At 49.3% G+C, this 15487-nt stretch overlaps 6 protein-coding genes across 6 annotated transcripts; 2 read left to right on the forward strand and 4 right to left on the reverse strand.

The window, feature by feature from the left end:
* Positions 1-3452: 3452 nt before the first annotated feature.
* Positions 3453-5375, reverse strand: PFICI_11345 (uncharacterized protein; the record flags this gene model as incomplete). The annotated part of the gene is made up of 6 exons (XM_007839926.1): positions 3453-3650; positions 3712-3852; positions 3919-4087; positions 4190-4602; positions 4687-4960; positions 5059-5375. 6 exons carry the CDS (start codon positions 5373-5375, stop codon positions 3453-3455), a joined length of 1512 nt encoding a protein of 503 aa, XP_007838117.1.
* A 928-nt stretch (positions 5376-6303) lies between these two features.
* Positions 6304-6912, reverse strand: PFICI_11346 (uncharacterized protein; the record flags this gene model as incomplete). Its single annotated transcript, XM_007839927.1, has 4 exons — positions 6304-6496; positions 6560-6627; positions 6708-6836; positions 6898-6912. The coding sequence occupies 4 exons, from the start codon at positions 6910-6912 to the stop codon at positions 6304-6306; spliced, it is 405 nt and encodes a 134-aa protein (XP_007838118.1).
* Positions 6913-7837: 925 nt separating this feature from the next.
* On the forward strand, positions 7838-10333 carry PFICI_11347 (uncharacterized protein; the record flags this gene model as incomplete). The annotated part of the gene is made up of 4 exons (XM_007839928.1): positions 7838-7972; positions 8026-8626; positions 8685-10102; positions 10154-10333. The coding sequence occupies 4 exons, from the start codon at positions 7838-7840 to the stop codon at positions 10331-10333; spliced, it is 2334 nt and encodes a 777-aa protein (XP_007838119.1).
* A 504-nt stretch (positions 10334-10837) lies between these two features.
* On the reverse strand, positions 10838-11276 carry PFICI_11348 (small nuclear ribonucleoprotein F; the record flags this gene model as incomplete). The annotated part of the gene is made up of 3 exons (XM_007839929.1): positions 10838-11060; positions 11178-11215; positions 11271-11276. The coding sequence occupies 3 exons, from the start codon at positions 11274-11276 to the stop codon at positions 10838-10840; spliced, it is 267 nt and encodes an 88-aa protein (XP_007838120.1).
* Positions 11277-11632: 356 nt separating this feature from the next.
* PFICI_11349 (uncharacterized protein) lies at positions 11633-12252 on the reverse strand (the record flags this gene model as incomplete). Its single annotated transcript, XM_007839930.1, has 4 exons — positions 11633-11776; positions 11827-11949; positions 12005-12070; positions 12127-12252. The coding sequence occupies 4 exons, from the start codon at positions 12250-12252 to the stop codon at positions 11633-11635; spliced, it is 459 nt and encodes a 152-aa protein (XP_007838121.1).
* A 411-nt stretch (positions 12253-12663) lies between these two features.
* PFICI_11350 (uncharacterized protein) lies at positions 12664-15042 on the forward strand (the record flags this gene model as incomplete). The annotated part of the gene is made up of 1 exon (XM_007839931.1): positions 12664-15042. One exon carries the CDS (start codon positions 12664-12666, stop codon positions 15040-15042), a length of 2379 nt encoding a protein of 792 aa, XP_007838122.1.
* Positions 15043-15487: the final 445 nt, after the last annotated feature.

Here is a 15487-nt window from a genome sequence, read left to right on the forward strand (position 1 = left end):
GGGGGGGAGGGGGCAGAGTGTTTTGATCATAGATCCTGATCAGTAATATTACCATGTACGCGGCCGAAAGGAGATCCCAATGACTTCTTCAATGACGATCTCCGAAATGAACAAAAACCTTGATGCCACGAGCGTACCAGACAGCCCAGATAGCGACGGCAGGCTAACCTAGGTCAGAATCCTTTCCGTGCCGCAGAGTTGCAGCAAGAGAGAAAAAAAAAATCGAGACTAAGACTGAAGCCCATTGGCAAGTTCGCAATACAGGACAGGACAAGCTTGAAATACTGTGACACACCTACGTACGGTACCTCACTAGCCACAACTACGATAGTCCTATCACCGGGAGTGACAGACACAGGAAGAGACAGAGGAAAAGAGAAAGAAAGAAAAAAGTGCACATTCCACAGATGGTTTCTCCGCTCTGGCGGAGTAGTGACGGGCCCCGGAGACAATCCGATTAGTGCCGCAACGAGCACCAACCAGGACAGGCTCTCGAGAAGGAGATAGCTAAGTACTTGACGACGAAGGAATAGATAAGACGGGGTTCAGCTATAATTGGCGTCAGTTCGTTTTAAGCGACAAGGAAAAACCTACTACTACTACTATTACTACCACTACATACGTACGTATCCAAGTTGCCCAACGACTGTCAGACTGACGACTGCAGTGATAGGTAAAAACCCAGTTAGTTGTCTGACGGTTGGATCATCATCGAACCACGCATTGTGGTAACAAATAACGTCTGCCGGCTTGGCAAAGCGTCAGATATGATCCTTCTCGGCAGCGTTGCCTGCCATGACTCGCGGCCGCGCAGTATAACGCATACTATATACCAATGACACTTTTCTTTTTTCTTCTTCTTCTTCTTTTTCTCCCCCTTGGCTGCGAGAGCGAGTTCCACATCATCCAGCCTAAGCCAACGGTTATCAACCTAGCCGATCACTAGGTTACCTAGTAGTATTGAAAATGATCCACTTACAACGACATGGATCATGATCATTGGGTGTGTTCCAACTAAGAAGCCAACCCCCATCCCGCTGACTACTGTCTGTCTGCCTGTCTGTCTGTCTGCATCCTGCATGCAGCGTTATATGTAAGAAGATGTGCGAGTATCGACTCAGCAGCAATTGTCATGTCTGACCCAAGAGCCCGAAACCGAGCCCGGGAATGGGCCATGAGGGGTCTCGTACATTTTTCGTCACTCCCGGCCCTGCACTTTTGTCTGTGGATGAGCCATTTTAGAGCCTCGAAGACTCTTCCCCTCTCCCCTCTGCCCTCTCCCTTCACTTCCCCGTTCGTGCCGAGCCGTGACGGGCCTCAGATGCACAGTCGAACCTTCGTTTCGGGGGTTCACGCCGCTCGCATCCCACGAGAAGTCGGGGACCATTGAGATTCGGGGACCATCACACTCAAATGTGATGACAAACCGAATCACACCCCCTCTTGTTCTCTCTGTCCTTTTCTCCCTACATTGTGATGGGTTTTCATGTTTGGGAGCATTACAAATCATCATCATTATTCTCCTCCACGTCCAAAAGCGAAGCTCCAACCGACCCGAATGGTTTATGCATTCATCAAAGAAAGCCCCAAGGTGGAACACACTCGCATGTTGTGCGCATAAGGCTAACATGACATGATGGGTTATACTTACCAAATCCACACTCTGGCACGTCGCTTGTGCCACGGGTTTACATCATATCATGACATCGCTTACACGCACTTGATATTGGGTCCCTCTCTCTGACCCCATCGCGTCGAATTGATTGACCCTTGCGTGGAACGCATCTGCCGAGCAAGTCCGGCCCATGAAAGAATTTTTCTTTTCCATTTTGGAAATAATGAAAAGAAGTCATTGCACTATTTCCCAGGACCTCGGACGTGGATCGCGTCAAAAAGAGGGTCAGTCAGGCCTTTCAGCTTCAGCTCTTCAAACCCTGGTAACCCTGGGCTGGGGACTAAGGTAAGGTAGGCTTTTTGACCCTTGACTGTTTTTGGTTTGCGTACATCCGTCCCTAGACTTGTCTCGATCCTTGGACGGATATGCCATCTAGATTAAGTTTAACTATCTCGTAGTGTTGTATTCAATATGGAATAGTTGTTTCCAAAAAAGGTCGGGAGAAAAAAAAAAGATAAGAAGCAGCTTCGCTGCTTTCCATCTTTTCAGGTGGCTCTTGTACTTGATGGCGAGAGAAAGCATAAATTCTCATCTCTCTTTCTCTCTCTAATCAAAGAAACTCAACCACGCGAAGTATGCTAGTTACAACTTGATCGAATGCCCTGTATGTTTCCGAGGATTAGATTCGGATGGGTCTTTCAATTGCGACCATGAACATTCTGTGGCAGTCATCAAGTCTAAACACTCAATATGTGATTTCTCGTTCGAGTCCACGAGTGCTCTGCAACAAGAAGAAACTTGCTCCGTGTCGCAAAGCTTGCGCATATGTAGGGGCATAAAATTCGTGACGGTGTGGCTTATATGACACGTGTGCTGTAAAGGCTGCTCTGCATCCTCGAGTCGTCTGTGAGTGGTTTCTTCTGTCTCGTCGAGGACCCTATCGATTTTCTAATATATATATATATATATAAAGAATTGTGTTCTGTTGTTCTCTTTTCGCGAGACTAGTAATCTATAGACTCGTTTGAACAAGCTATCGTGCAAGCGCATCATATCCATTCCTTGAGCACGAACCAAGAAAGAACACCCGAATCATCTCGAGTGTGTGTGTGACTCGAAAGCCGAGGCTTTGTGATATCAGTGTATATCTCCGACTCAAGACCATAACTCGTCGCAATCAATGTCGAATTATCAGACAAACACGTACCCCCAAGACCAGTAAGAATGATTGTCCAGAACATTTCAATGCAAAGGGCAACCAATACAACCGTCTCCTTCACCCCTGGAAGAGGATTTTACGTCTTTGATAAGCAAGTAGATCGTCCCGGTTCGGGGTGCTCAAAAGCAGTGTTGTATGTTTTTTTGAATTCATGGTAAATATAGGATTTTCTTGCCACCTGCCTTTATTAACATTTCGTTTACACATAGGTATCTTGGAAATTTTGGAGTATTCTATATACCAATGGTCTTCCGAGCCATACACGGAGGCTTTGTGACTGTGCCTGGTCGATAAATCCTTTGTTGCGAGTGGCATCGCTGCTTCATTTCTATCCCACGAGAGAAATCGTTCAGCGCAACACGGAAGTCTGAGTAGGCATGAACAATCATTTGCGTTGCGCATAAAGGCTAACATATGAAGAAGAAACCAATTGGCCTAATTTTTGTACTGTGGAATCATCAAACCCTATCAAGTCAATAATACAGCTTCATTAAACGCCAGTCGCGAATGCCTATAACCTATCGGTTACCTCTGAGAACACCGCTATCCAAAACCGTAGCCAGACCTATCCGTCATTTTCTCATATCCTCATGCAAACTTTTGGAATATTTGCTTCTCTTATATCAAGAGTAGGGAGACGGCAAACCAAAACGTGGCAAGAGCAATGGCTGAGCTTCCGCCAAAGCCGAGAGAAGTCGCGGCATTGCCAAATCCATAACCTTGGTAGCCAAAAGTGACGTTTTGAGGAATCGTCGAGTTATAGCAGTTGCCGCCGACAATGTCCAAATTGGTCAAATCATTCGCGTGAAGAAAGAACTGGGAATTGAATTAGGCCTTGCAATGAAAGGAATTCAAATAAAGAACCAATTGCACCTACCATGTACTGAGTCTGGTTCAGGCCTTCAAAGCCTGATGTGTCGTAGGGGAAAAGGTCTGTTGAATCAGTAGCAGAAGTGTTGCGCAAAAAGATGCACTGCACTTGTCCTGGATAGTCCTTGGCCAGTGCTGGATAGGCTTTCTATTGTCAAGGATCAGTATCAAAGCTCACCATCAAGAGACTGCCAAAAATGGCAGATCTACTAACCATGACATCAGAGTTGGTCGTGTCACCCATCAAGACAAACTTGCGGTCGGGGAACGTCTGGAAGATCTTATCCAGCAAGAAACGCCGGATTTGAAGAGTTGCGGACACATCTGAAAAGTTGAGAGGGCGTGTATCAAATGATCCGAGCGGGTAGGTCTTGTAAATGAATCTAAACAGTGTTAGCACAAGGGCCATTTTGTTAATCCATGAAACGCTCGCAGGGCCAATGTTCGCAAGAAGGCAATGACTTTAGAAACTGTAGATCACTCACTCCATGTAATTCCTTGTGACTTGCTCTGGTGTTGTTGTAAGGTAATGGAAGTGGAAGTTTGGTATCGAAGCACTCCAGTTGGCGTAGATTTCTGGCATGTTCTCCCATTGAGTGAATGGCCTGGCGAATGAGTTGAGCAAGCCTTCCTTGGGATCATAAATCTTGGTTATTCGTAGAATATCGTCGATATCGGAGATTATGGTCAGGCCATTGGGAGGAACCAGGTATGCCGTAGCATTGCCGGTATCAGTCCCATTTGCGTACATGTTGAGAGACTGAATCGAATCGGTCGCGTTACCAGCAATCATATAGCCTCCATTGGGGCCAGTGGTGTTGGCCAGCACAACAAAGGTATCAAAGTCACCCTCATCGGTCGTCGGGTAAGGCAATTGAATGCTCTGTGCACCTCCTTCCTATATGAATTGACACGTCTTAGTCTCGTACTTTGGTTGATAGGGCTATTATATCATGGCGGAATTCCGAGTAAAGAGTCTTACCGCATTAATGACACCACCGCTGGCATCTGGCTCAACCGTCACATCATTGACAAAATTGATGGTAACGTTCACATCCTTTTGCTGCACCACAAAGATTTCCCTGGTCAGGTTCCTTGCCTGTGCTTGCTGATCCGCTGGCAGGCTGTCGATATCCGTATCGATTAGGAAAACGTTGGCAAGATCGTCCACCTTTTCTTGCGTTATATTGGGCTGCTTGAATACGTTGCCATGGACGCGGACATTCCAACCTTGTTCTGTCCAGTTGGCGTAGCCCCTGTTATTGCTTGATCAGTCACTTGTCGCAAGCAATGGCAGAGAGGCGTGTGTATCTAGTCTATCATTGAACGACCAGGGGAAGAGGCTTGTACTTACGGTATGTTGAGCACTTGGGTAGGCGTGGCTTTCAGATCATCGTCGTTGATCGAAAGAGAACTCTCCACTGAATCACCCACAGGCAAGTCTTGAAAGTACTGCGGAATGCCGGACGCAACGTATGAAGACACGTCGCTGCCAATGCCACTAATCACGCTGTCTACGTACGAGGCCGGGTCAAAGTCTCGTCGCTGATAGTCGCGTCGTAGGACCGGAGCGGGAGTGATCATAGGATGAGGCACAGGCTCTGGAGCAGGCGCGGCAACTGCTACAGTCGCAAATAGCCATGATGCGACGATTCCCCTTTTGTACGACATGTTTGTTGACTGTCTGAAGTGTTCAAGGGACGTGGAAGAAAAAGAGAAAACGAGTAAACTTCTTCTTCTTTTGGGCGCAATTTGGCAATGTAGCACTCACTCCGAGCCAGGCGGACGAATGAGTGGTTGCTCGTGGAGGACGGAAAACAAACACACGCAACTCGATTGGCCTGTAGAGAAAGGAAAGATCTTCGGGGGGTATGTGCCTGGAGATCACGGAAGTTTTCAACAAGAATGAGCGAGTAAGCGTGTGCCTGGATGCAATGCTAGCACACCAATAGTAGTCCTGCTTGATTGAGGATCGAGTAGCTCCCCCAGCATCTGCCTGTCTAATTAAGGATTGCCCAGGGACACTGCCATGATTTTCTTGTTTGGATTCTGGCTTATGAAGGTCGCAAAAGCTGTACCTGGGTTAGGTCAAGGTTCCCGTATGGGGGTGGCCAGTGACATCATATTACACCCTGGGCTGATGGGCTTTAGCGCCGTTTCAGCAGCTTTTTGCAAATTCTCGATCCAACTTCCAGCACCGAGGCACCCGCCAACGAACTTTTAAGCTTGATCTTGGCTTGTGTCATGTCTCCATAGCATTTTCTACCCCCGAAACCCCCGAATCGGGTCGGCTCCTGCATTTGTGCGACTCCCCCGTTTTGGCTGGCCTACGATGCCCCAAGTATCTGTAAGGTACATTAGGCTGCCCCCAGCACCGGCCCAGTACAATTACCAAGCGCATGGGAAAGAAAGCATCCATCGTCGTTGAGTTGCCATATTAGTCAATCCCTTATTTCCGTCACAGGATGAGGATGCACTGCAGTAAACGCCGACGCTGCGCTTATGGCACTGCTCATCCTAGTAGGTAGGTATTACTGGCACGATGCGAGGTGGGGAAAGCGCATGTCTCCTTATTGGCTTTGTTATATTCGGTAAGCTTTTATGTTTCGAGGTTGATACTGCGACCGAATCTGGCGTATAGTTCGACCTTGAGCTGTGTCATCTCGTCCTTGACGGTGCCCATCCTGTCTTCCAGGGCCGAAACCTCCTCCTCGATGTTCGAAGTTGACGTGGCAAGCATCTCTTGTGCTTGCTCGAGGGACACGTGGAAGAAGGCGTCGCCGATCTTGTATCTGTGACCATTCGTGTCAGTCGGCCTGACACTTGAAATCATCATTGGAGTATATGTGACTTACGGTACGAGGTCATCCTCGTCTGCCAATTCCAGCTCCGTCGTGATATCGTCGAGCTCTTCTTTCTCTTTCTGCAACACAAGGCTCGAGGCGTCAGCGTGCTCAACCTGAGACCTACTGACCCTCCTACGGATCAGACAGACAAACTCACGCTCTTGATATTCAGCGCCTCCTGAATCTTCAATTCCTTCTGGTGCAACCGGCTGAACTTGTTGATCTTGTCCTGGTCTTCGCGACGGACCTCGACCTCGTCGCCAGCACCCTCCTCCTCCTTGGTGAGCTGCGCGAGGACTGCGTCAGTATCCGACAGCTACAACATTCGTATCGGATGCAGAACAAACCATTCGTCGGTTCATATTGACAGTGCTGCGCTACGAAACGCGTAGTACTATCTCCTTTGTCGGTTCGGGGGGACTGGGAGCACCTCAACTACAGGAGGCTGCCAGGAGTCGTCAGTGGGCTTTCAAAAACAATCCCCGCGATTCCTGTCCGCCCGACAGAGGGAGCTCCCAGGTATCGTAGTGGGGCCCGCAACCATTGTTATCGATAAGACCTGCTGTACCATCGAGGTTTTCAGGGTCTTTGACAGTCGTCTACCTGCCTGCCTGCCTACAGAGTACAGTAGGTAGACTCGCAGCTATGATCGTCAACTATTTAATGCCACAATAAAGTTTTTATTGGCTGTCCCAAAGCTCCCAAATTGAGATGTAATACTTTCTTTCTGTATAGATAGAACCGATACTGTGCTTGTAAACTTGAAAAACTTCAGGCACCGCGAATGAAGAATCGATATTCGTCATCATTTAACAGTCTGCCTCACCCAAGGATTGATATACCTAGGTACCATGGTTACTGGACATGTAGCTACCAAATCGCCTAGAAAAGGCACCCACTGGGTGCATTAGCTACGTTGGGTTTTCTTGTGCGCTGGATGCACACATTTGTGTAGGTAATCGGCCCAGCCCGTTCCATCAATCATTTTGGGTCCATGTGTTGCGCCCATCAACTCGTGTATGCTTATGATTTAAAGTCTCATGGCTTTTGAACCTTTATAGTTCTCCTCGAGCTAGCAATTCATTCCTTTACAAGCGTAAGCTGTCACTGACGCAAAAAATACCCTGCAGCTGGCCGTACTTGCCATGTTGTGAATTCGTGACTAAAACGAATTTGTTTTTTTTCCCCCAAGCCCGCAAACGTCGACAGCAAAATTCAGACGCTGCCAAAACACAACCCAACCAAAGCGGCGCAATCCAGCCGAGATTGAGCAAGAACAGTCACAACATGGCTCAATCTTCGTACGACCAAGGCGGCGAGGACTATGACGAGAGCAGGCCTATTTTCTACATCGGGCAGCATGATTCTGCCCGACACGAGACCTTGACCGATTTGCAATATGGTCAAGTGCTAAACGCCGGTGTAAGTGAGCAGGGCATATTTCATCGCGGCCAAGTCCTCTGACCAGAAAGCAGTTCAGCTTTGTGACAACTCCTGTCACAAATGAGAACTTTCGAAAGAGAGTCACTGAGCTGGCCGCAAAAAGCTGCGCCGAGCTCCAAAGTTCGGAGATTCCAAGCTGCCACCCAGATCCCATCGTACCCCCGCTGACCACGGAGGATACCTCGCTCTTCCCTGGTCCCGCCACCAGTGGGCTGATTGCATACTCGAGTCCTTGGATTGACTTGTGCTCGGACAACCCTGCCATCTCGAGTATCTCAAGACAGGTTCTCAACCTCGAGGTTGCTTATGCCAATTTCTGCGGCGTACGTACAATCATCTTTCCTGGTCCGAGACAAGATGCCGTCCAAGCCAACGGCAGCCGCGGAGTTGCGCAATATGCGCGAGCAGTGCAGGAGGCCATGGTGGTCGGTACGCGCATGAACTTTGTCATTCACTTGCCCATGTACAGAGAGCCAGGCTTGGAAGAGGCCACAAGTACTCTTACATCCGAGCTTGAGAGTAGCAAGGAGACAGCGGCAAGTGGCGCACAAGATAATATTGACATATTTAGCTCGTGGGACTCTTGGCACGTCATTCGTTCAACGTGCAATTATGACACGAGACTCTTCGTTGGTATGCCCAGCTGACGCCCTTTGTGTTGGAGAGAGCATCAACTGACACGTGACCTTAGCAATTCGGATGCCTCGACTTATGCCGTCAAAGGAACTTCAGAACCGCTGGTTCTCTGAGCCAGTTCAGTACCTCACAATCGGCCCAAAGGCCTTCCAGGCAAACAAGGGCGGCAACCCTTCGCTCTCTCGGCACCATCAGGAAATGATCATGAGCTATATGAAACTCAAGGTCGCCCCGTACTTCCTGCTTTGTGATGTCGGTCCGGAAGTCAAGGATGTTGAGGAGCCAACAGAGGCCCCCAAAACCGACGAGTTCCCAACTCTCGCAGAGGCGGCGAAGCAACCAAAGAAGGAGAACCAAGGATACCCAGTCCATAATCGGTATTCTTCTTACTTGCGCCACCTCGAACGGCAACAGGAGCCTCATTCAGTCCTTGAGCAAGCCACACTCACCAACTTTCAGGACTGGTTGCAATCTCCTCTGCAGCCTCTCTCGGACAATTTGGAATCTATCACGTACGAAGTCTTTGAAACAGACCCGGTCAAGTACCACCAGTACGAGCTAGCCATCGCTCAAGCTCTGGCTGAATGGTCGCATCAACGTAAGCCCACTTCTTCTCCCACTGGAGAAGTTGTCATTGCCGTTGCTGGCTCGGGACGTGGGCCGCTCGTAACGCGTGCACTTCGGGCGAGCGAAAGCACTGGCGTACCTGTAAAGGTGTGGGCAGTAGAGAAGAACCCCAACGCCTATGTCTACCTTCTTCGTCAGAACCAGAAAGTTTGGAATGGACGAGTCACAGTCGTGAAGACGGACATGCGGGCTTGGAAGGGTCCTATCATCGGTGGCACTGCCAACGAGCCAGAGTATGGCAATGTTGATATCCTGGTGTCAGAACTGCTGGGTTCATTTGGCGACAATGAATTGTCCCCAGAATGCTTGGACGGCATTCAACATGTGCTCGCAAAACCTCATGGCATCTCCATCCCAGAATCGTACACGGCGCACCTGTCCCCGATTTCAACGCCCCGGCTCCATGCGGACATTAGCCAGCGGGCGCCTCTTGACGAGCATGCTTTTGACACACCATGGGTAGTCCGACTGTTCCAGATTGATTTTGTGAGCCAGCGTGTACCTGGCCACGGAAGATTTCAGCAGGCCTGGGAGTTTATTCACCCACTGCCACAATCTACTATGGAAATGATTGAAGCGCGTAGATCAGGAGGTGTGGTAGGAGGCGGCGGTGGCTCAATGGCTGGAGGCGTGGGTGCCAATGACCACAACTCCCGGCATTGCCACTTGACCTTTGTCTGCCGGGATAGAGGCGTCATTCATGGTCTTGCTGGATACTTTGAGTCGGTTCTCTACCGTCCCAGAATTGAAGGTAAAGAATTGGTAGAGCTCAGTATTCTGCCTGACAACATTCAACGCAAGAGCAAGGACATGATTTCCTGGTTTCCCATTTTCTTCCCACTCAAGGTATGGCCACCACATCTTGCGCTCGCGATTAACTCGTGCTAACAATGATAGAAACCACTATATCTGCCGCCAGACGCAGAGGTCGAGGTGAGCATGTGGAGACAGACCGATGATGCAAAGGTCTGGTACGAATGGATGGTTGAGACCTACATGTGGGTTAGCGAGACACAGCGGATCAAAGTGGGAGAGTCGGAAATGTGCAGCAGCCGCAAGATAGCCTGCGTAATGTAAATCTCGAGACGATAGTTTGACGGAACGGAAAACCTGAAAAATCATGGGGGACAGCTGAATAACAAAATCATGGGAGGCGTCCTCGGTCCTCCCTAGTTGAGAATACCTAAATGCAAAAACGACATGACCATTTTTTTCTCTGATGACATGACCAAACGCCTTGTACTTCTACCAAAACATTCAGACTCGGTCTGCCGGTGGATTTATCTTCAGTTTCTTTTCTAGGGGATCGTGCCACCGCTGATCCCACGCGCAATAATCCTGCCCGCCAATATTCTGACTGGGCAACTCAGAATGGTGCGTACAACCCAGTCTCTGTTGCCGCGCCTAATCCAGCGACGGCCCTTTCATTGGCAAACTCCCATTATATGACGGCTTCCACCTCATCTCGGCTCGATCCAGACAAAGAATAAGCCCGCCAAGCTTCCGTCCGCAGTGATGTATCGCGCTCGCTCTCGCTGAAGACACAGAGGAGCCCTCCTTTTTCGCGTTTGCAAACTCAAATCAACCTTCCATCTTGACGTCCCCCTCGCCGGCATCGGCAGCCTTGATCCACAGCACATTGTTGCACCGGATCAGAATCTGGCCCAGGTCGCTCGTGAACTTTTGGTCGATGAACTCTTGCGCGTTGGTGAGCTGAATGTTCATGTAGCTGTCGGTCGACACCAGTCTGCCCTTGTACTCGGTCTCGCCCCACTTTAGGCGCACGACAATGTCCTTGTTGACCCTGTGGTTTTTTTTGCAAGTAACTTGTCAGCTTTTCATGATTTTCGGAGAAGTTGTTGCCATCTCGAGGAGGGTTTGGGTTGTTCGCGAAACGGGTCCCCAGAGGGAAGAAACATACAGGTCTTGCAGCATGGGCCGCGGGTTGATTGGCATAAACTGTAGGTATTCTGGTCAGCAAAGGATGGGTAGGAACGGTAGGTGGGGTGCTCACACTCATGATGGGCAGATTTTGTATGTGTTTTTCCCTGCGCGCACGTAATAAACTACTTGTCGCGTCTGGCAGGTTGAAGCTTCACGTTTGGAGTTTTGCGACTGCAGATGGTTGAGTCCCAGGTACCTAATGCAGGTAGAGAGCTCCAGCTAGCGGGGCAGGCGGAAAGCTTGAACCTCGCTATATGCATATCTAGCAACTTGGGTTTGCTCGTAAGGGAGACTTTCAGTACATTGTGTACCATTGCAAGTCCGCGAGTACGATGAAATTCATAGAGCTATTTTCACTTCTTTTTTCTTTTTCTGAATGATTTTGCATTTTCATGCATCTGTTAATGAGCCTTGAGAATACCAAACAAACCATCAAGCTCTCTTGATGTTCCACTTGAGGTCCTTGATGATAACCTCTTCTCCGGATTTCTCGTCATAGTCAAACCATTCTCCATCTGTGAGTTCGATCTCTGTGAACTTTGTGCCAGAGTCGATACCATCGGCGAGCCAAGTTCCCTACAACAGTCAGCTGATTATGCCCTTTGATGACAGGAGGGTGGACCAACCTCTGGGTGGAAGTCCGTGAACTCGAGTCCTCGGCAGTCGAACTCAATGATAGACTGGGCCTTGGGAGGTTCTCCCTGCTCATAAGCCTTGGGCGCCGTCTTGATGGAGGCAGTAGACTCTCTCTGTCAAGCAAAGTTAGTCTTCTCGTTTTGACGCACAAGGCTATGGCGACCAGACCTTGCAGTTCTTGCACTTCCACACAAAGTTGGCCTCTCCTCTGCTGCCACTCATCTCATTGTTCTCCTGTTCGTGATCAGCGGTCCAGCTTGCCATGATGGATGGCACTGCTATCGACTTACGAATCTACTAACACCGACCGTGTTTGAGTGTGTCTCGCGGCATGATGTACATTGCACTGTAAAGGTATACCAAAACGGGTTCTCCTCGGTGTCGCTAGGGCGCAAGTTGGTCACCCTGATGGCCATTCTGGTAAGTATAATATTCCAGCTTATTCTATGGGCTGGCTTACCCTGTCAATTCAGCTGTCAATGTCAGAGCGAACATTTTTCAAGATTTCTTGGCAATTCCTGTACAGATGCAAAGAGTCCCAGTTGAAATGGTCAAGGCAAACCCGAATGGATCTGAGGACGATATGTGGTGCGAGCAGCTTGATGTATTTAGGCAGATTATGCCAATAAAGGTGCACCATTACGGAGACCCCGGCTCTGATTGATCATTGATCCGTCCTAAGTCTAGCCTAGCATAGCATCATCAGACAATCGTGAGCCCTTTTTGCATTTTACACTACAGCCGAATTTCAGCGAAGCAACGAGTCCAAACCCATCAATTGCCCCTCTCGGATCTGCGCGATTGGCCTCGGGCGATATGTCTGCAATATGCAGACACTCTGGTCTAGGGTAGCACAGGCGCAATCGGCCTGTCGCTGTCGAGTGTGCCTTCATCCCACCAACGCGCTTTCTAGACGTGCAACCACAGCTGCCCCACGACGAAGGGTGACCGGTGCCGACCTCTTCACAGCATGCTACACGACGATACTGGGTACGGCCGTCGTGATTGACTCGCAAAGGAAGGAAGTGCGGCGAGCGGAACTCGATGCGAAGCTGGAGAGAGCCAGGGCGTCCTTGAGCACACTCGCTGTCCAGGAATCACCAATTGCCTTTGAGGCAGATGAAACGCAAGGATCCTGGGACCATGAAGGGAGCACATTGCCAAAGACTTTTTCACCAGAAGGCGGAGCCACGAAAGATGGATCGGTGCTGCTCGGGGAGTTGGCAGACATAGGGACCATGACTTTTGCACCACAATCTCGATCTACGTTTCCGCGGCATGAGGTGAACTGGGAACAAGTAGAGGCAGCGATATCAGCCGAGGAAAAATCAGACAACTGGATAAGACTTCCGGCAAATGAAAATCAACTAGAGAAAACAACCAAGACTGTGGAGCAGTTGGTGCAAACACTTTTATGGCAGGCCAGGAGTACAAGCTCTGCTGGGCAGTCGGCTGATCAAACGTCTACGGGAGATGAATTTTTGGACCAAGCCGAGGATCTCCTGGGGGAGTACCCAATGTATCGCAACCCGCACGTTGAGCCCGAGGCGTCGAGGACTGCTCGTTTCGACCTGAGCGAGAATTTCCGCACGCTTTTTAGCAAAAACCCAAACGTCAAGGAAGCAGTGGGCAAGATTTGCTTCAATCTTTTGGCATCTCCGGCGCCTCCGAATCTCCACAACTTCATGACGCTGATTGCCGGATTCCACCGGGTGCAGAGGCCGGACCTTGCAGGGGCCGTGATTGACTCCTATCTGATGTCTACCGACTGGCCAGCAACTCAACAAACAGTCGTTTGCCTACTCAGCCATGCTATAGCTACGAATGACGTCGAGCTATTCCGCGAGATAGTTCTCCGGATGAGAGGCTACATCGGAGATGGCATGCATATACGTCGCCTCTTTCAGAGACCAAGTGACGAAATCGCGAATACGAAAGTAGACCATTGGCGGCTCAAAGACTTTGTTATTCGAAAATTCACGTATATTTCGAGATTCGATCGTCGACACGAAGTTTTTGATACCTTGACGCGTGGGTGGCTACACTTCAACCAGGTTCAAGCCGCCAGCAGGTCATTTATTGGGGCTCTGTGCAGCGAGAATTTGCCGTCAGTGGACACCATTCATGAACTCCTTAAGACAAGCTTGGAATCTCTCAACCAAACGAATGCTCGATATCTGGTGAAAAAACTGTTGTCGCATACCGAGCGGGTTGATTACCTCATGGAGTATATTATTGCCCAATCTACAGCTCAGATCGCGCGCAGAATTGGAGAATTACTCTACTCGCTTCTTAGTCTTGCCGATTCCGGCCATATAGAAGCTCTTGCAGAAGCTCGACTATTTCTCAAGCAGCTTCTCGACTCAATTGGAGGCAGGCCCGGCGAGTTTGACTTGATCTGCAAAAGCGCAGCCTTAGTCATGAAACAACAAAGGTTGGAAGAGAAGACGAAAAGGATAGAGGCTCACATAAAGGTGCTGGCCATCAAGCATGAAACTGGAATCAACCTCGATTATGTAGATGTCCTCCCGCCGATCGAATGGAATCACCGGAACCTTGAAAAATATCCTGCTGTTTTTCACGCTCTTGATGCTATCGATCTAGCATCTGGTATCTCGACAGGGATTGAGATCAAGAGACAGCTACTGCGAGGAATGCCCGATCAGACCATCGCGAGGGAGCTTGACGCCGCCGCCGGGAATCTGGACGACGTGACATTTCAAGCCTTGATTAGTTTCTACGATCCGCGCCAACAAACAGATTCAGCTCAAATGGAAACATCTACTGATGTGGTCGGGCAATTGGAAGGATGCGCGCGCGAGATTGAGGGGAGAATCAAGGCAATTTTATTCTGCTACGCCAGGAAATATCATCAATGGAGCTGCAGGAGGGCTCATCTGGACTGGCACAGTATGCCAGTTGACCTGCTCTTCAGGTACACAGGTGAGCATCTACAGTATCAGTTAAAGAGGCGGCAGACCAAGAGACATTTGCAGGAGGACGCTGAACAATCAATTGTGGCAGCACTGCAAGACGAAGACTCACGAACCTTTGATGAGTCCTCGGCGCCCCATAGATATGTGGATATGCCAGCCTCTGTCTCTGGTGCGAAATCGGCTGCAACGGAGTCTAATCAGAGACATGTAGTATTGTGGACAGACGGACAAGTGGATCCCAGCAGGTATGCTGAGGCGACTGCGTGGTGATTAGCAATCGGAAAACCGAATGATCGCAAGGAGCCAGCTCGTTGTTTGCAGGCTCTTGGCTGCCTCATTGTATATATGCAAAAAGACCTACGGCATATCTAATATAGAATAGATACAGAAGAGCAAGCAACGGCTCAATAAAAGATAGTGCAAGCAAGCATGATCAATGTTTACAAATCAACAGCCCTGTTTGTCCTAGTGCCTCACCCATCTCATCCTGTCTCTTTGAGTTCAGTCTTTCCAAGGCTAGACGAACAGTGAATGGCTTCATCCCTCCTCACCAATTACTACTATAAAATGTCGAGAAGTTGCCCATTATAGATCCGCAACAAACTTTGACCGACCCACCCGAAGATGTCATAGTGATGCAATGCTGGGCCTTTGAAACTTGCTTGTGTGGGCAGAAAATAAAGGACTTGTCGTATTGTAAAAGTTGAAAGCGAGA

Source organism: Pestalotiopsis fici (assembly GCF_000516985.1).
Source record: "Pestalotiopsis fici W106-1 unplaced genomic scaffold PFICI_Scf_8, whole genome shotgun sequence".
Lineage (NCBI taxonomy): Eukaryota > Fungi > Ascomycota > Sordariomycetes > Amphisphaeriales > Sporocadaceae > Pestalotiopsis > Pestalotiopsis fici.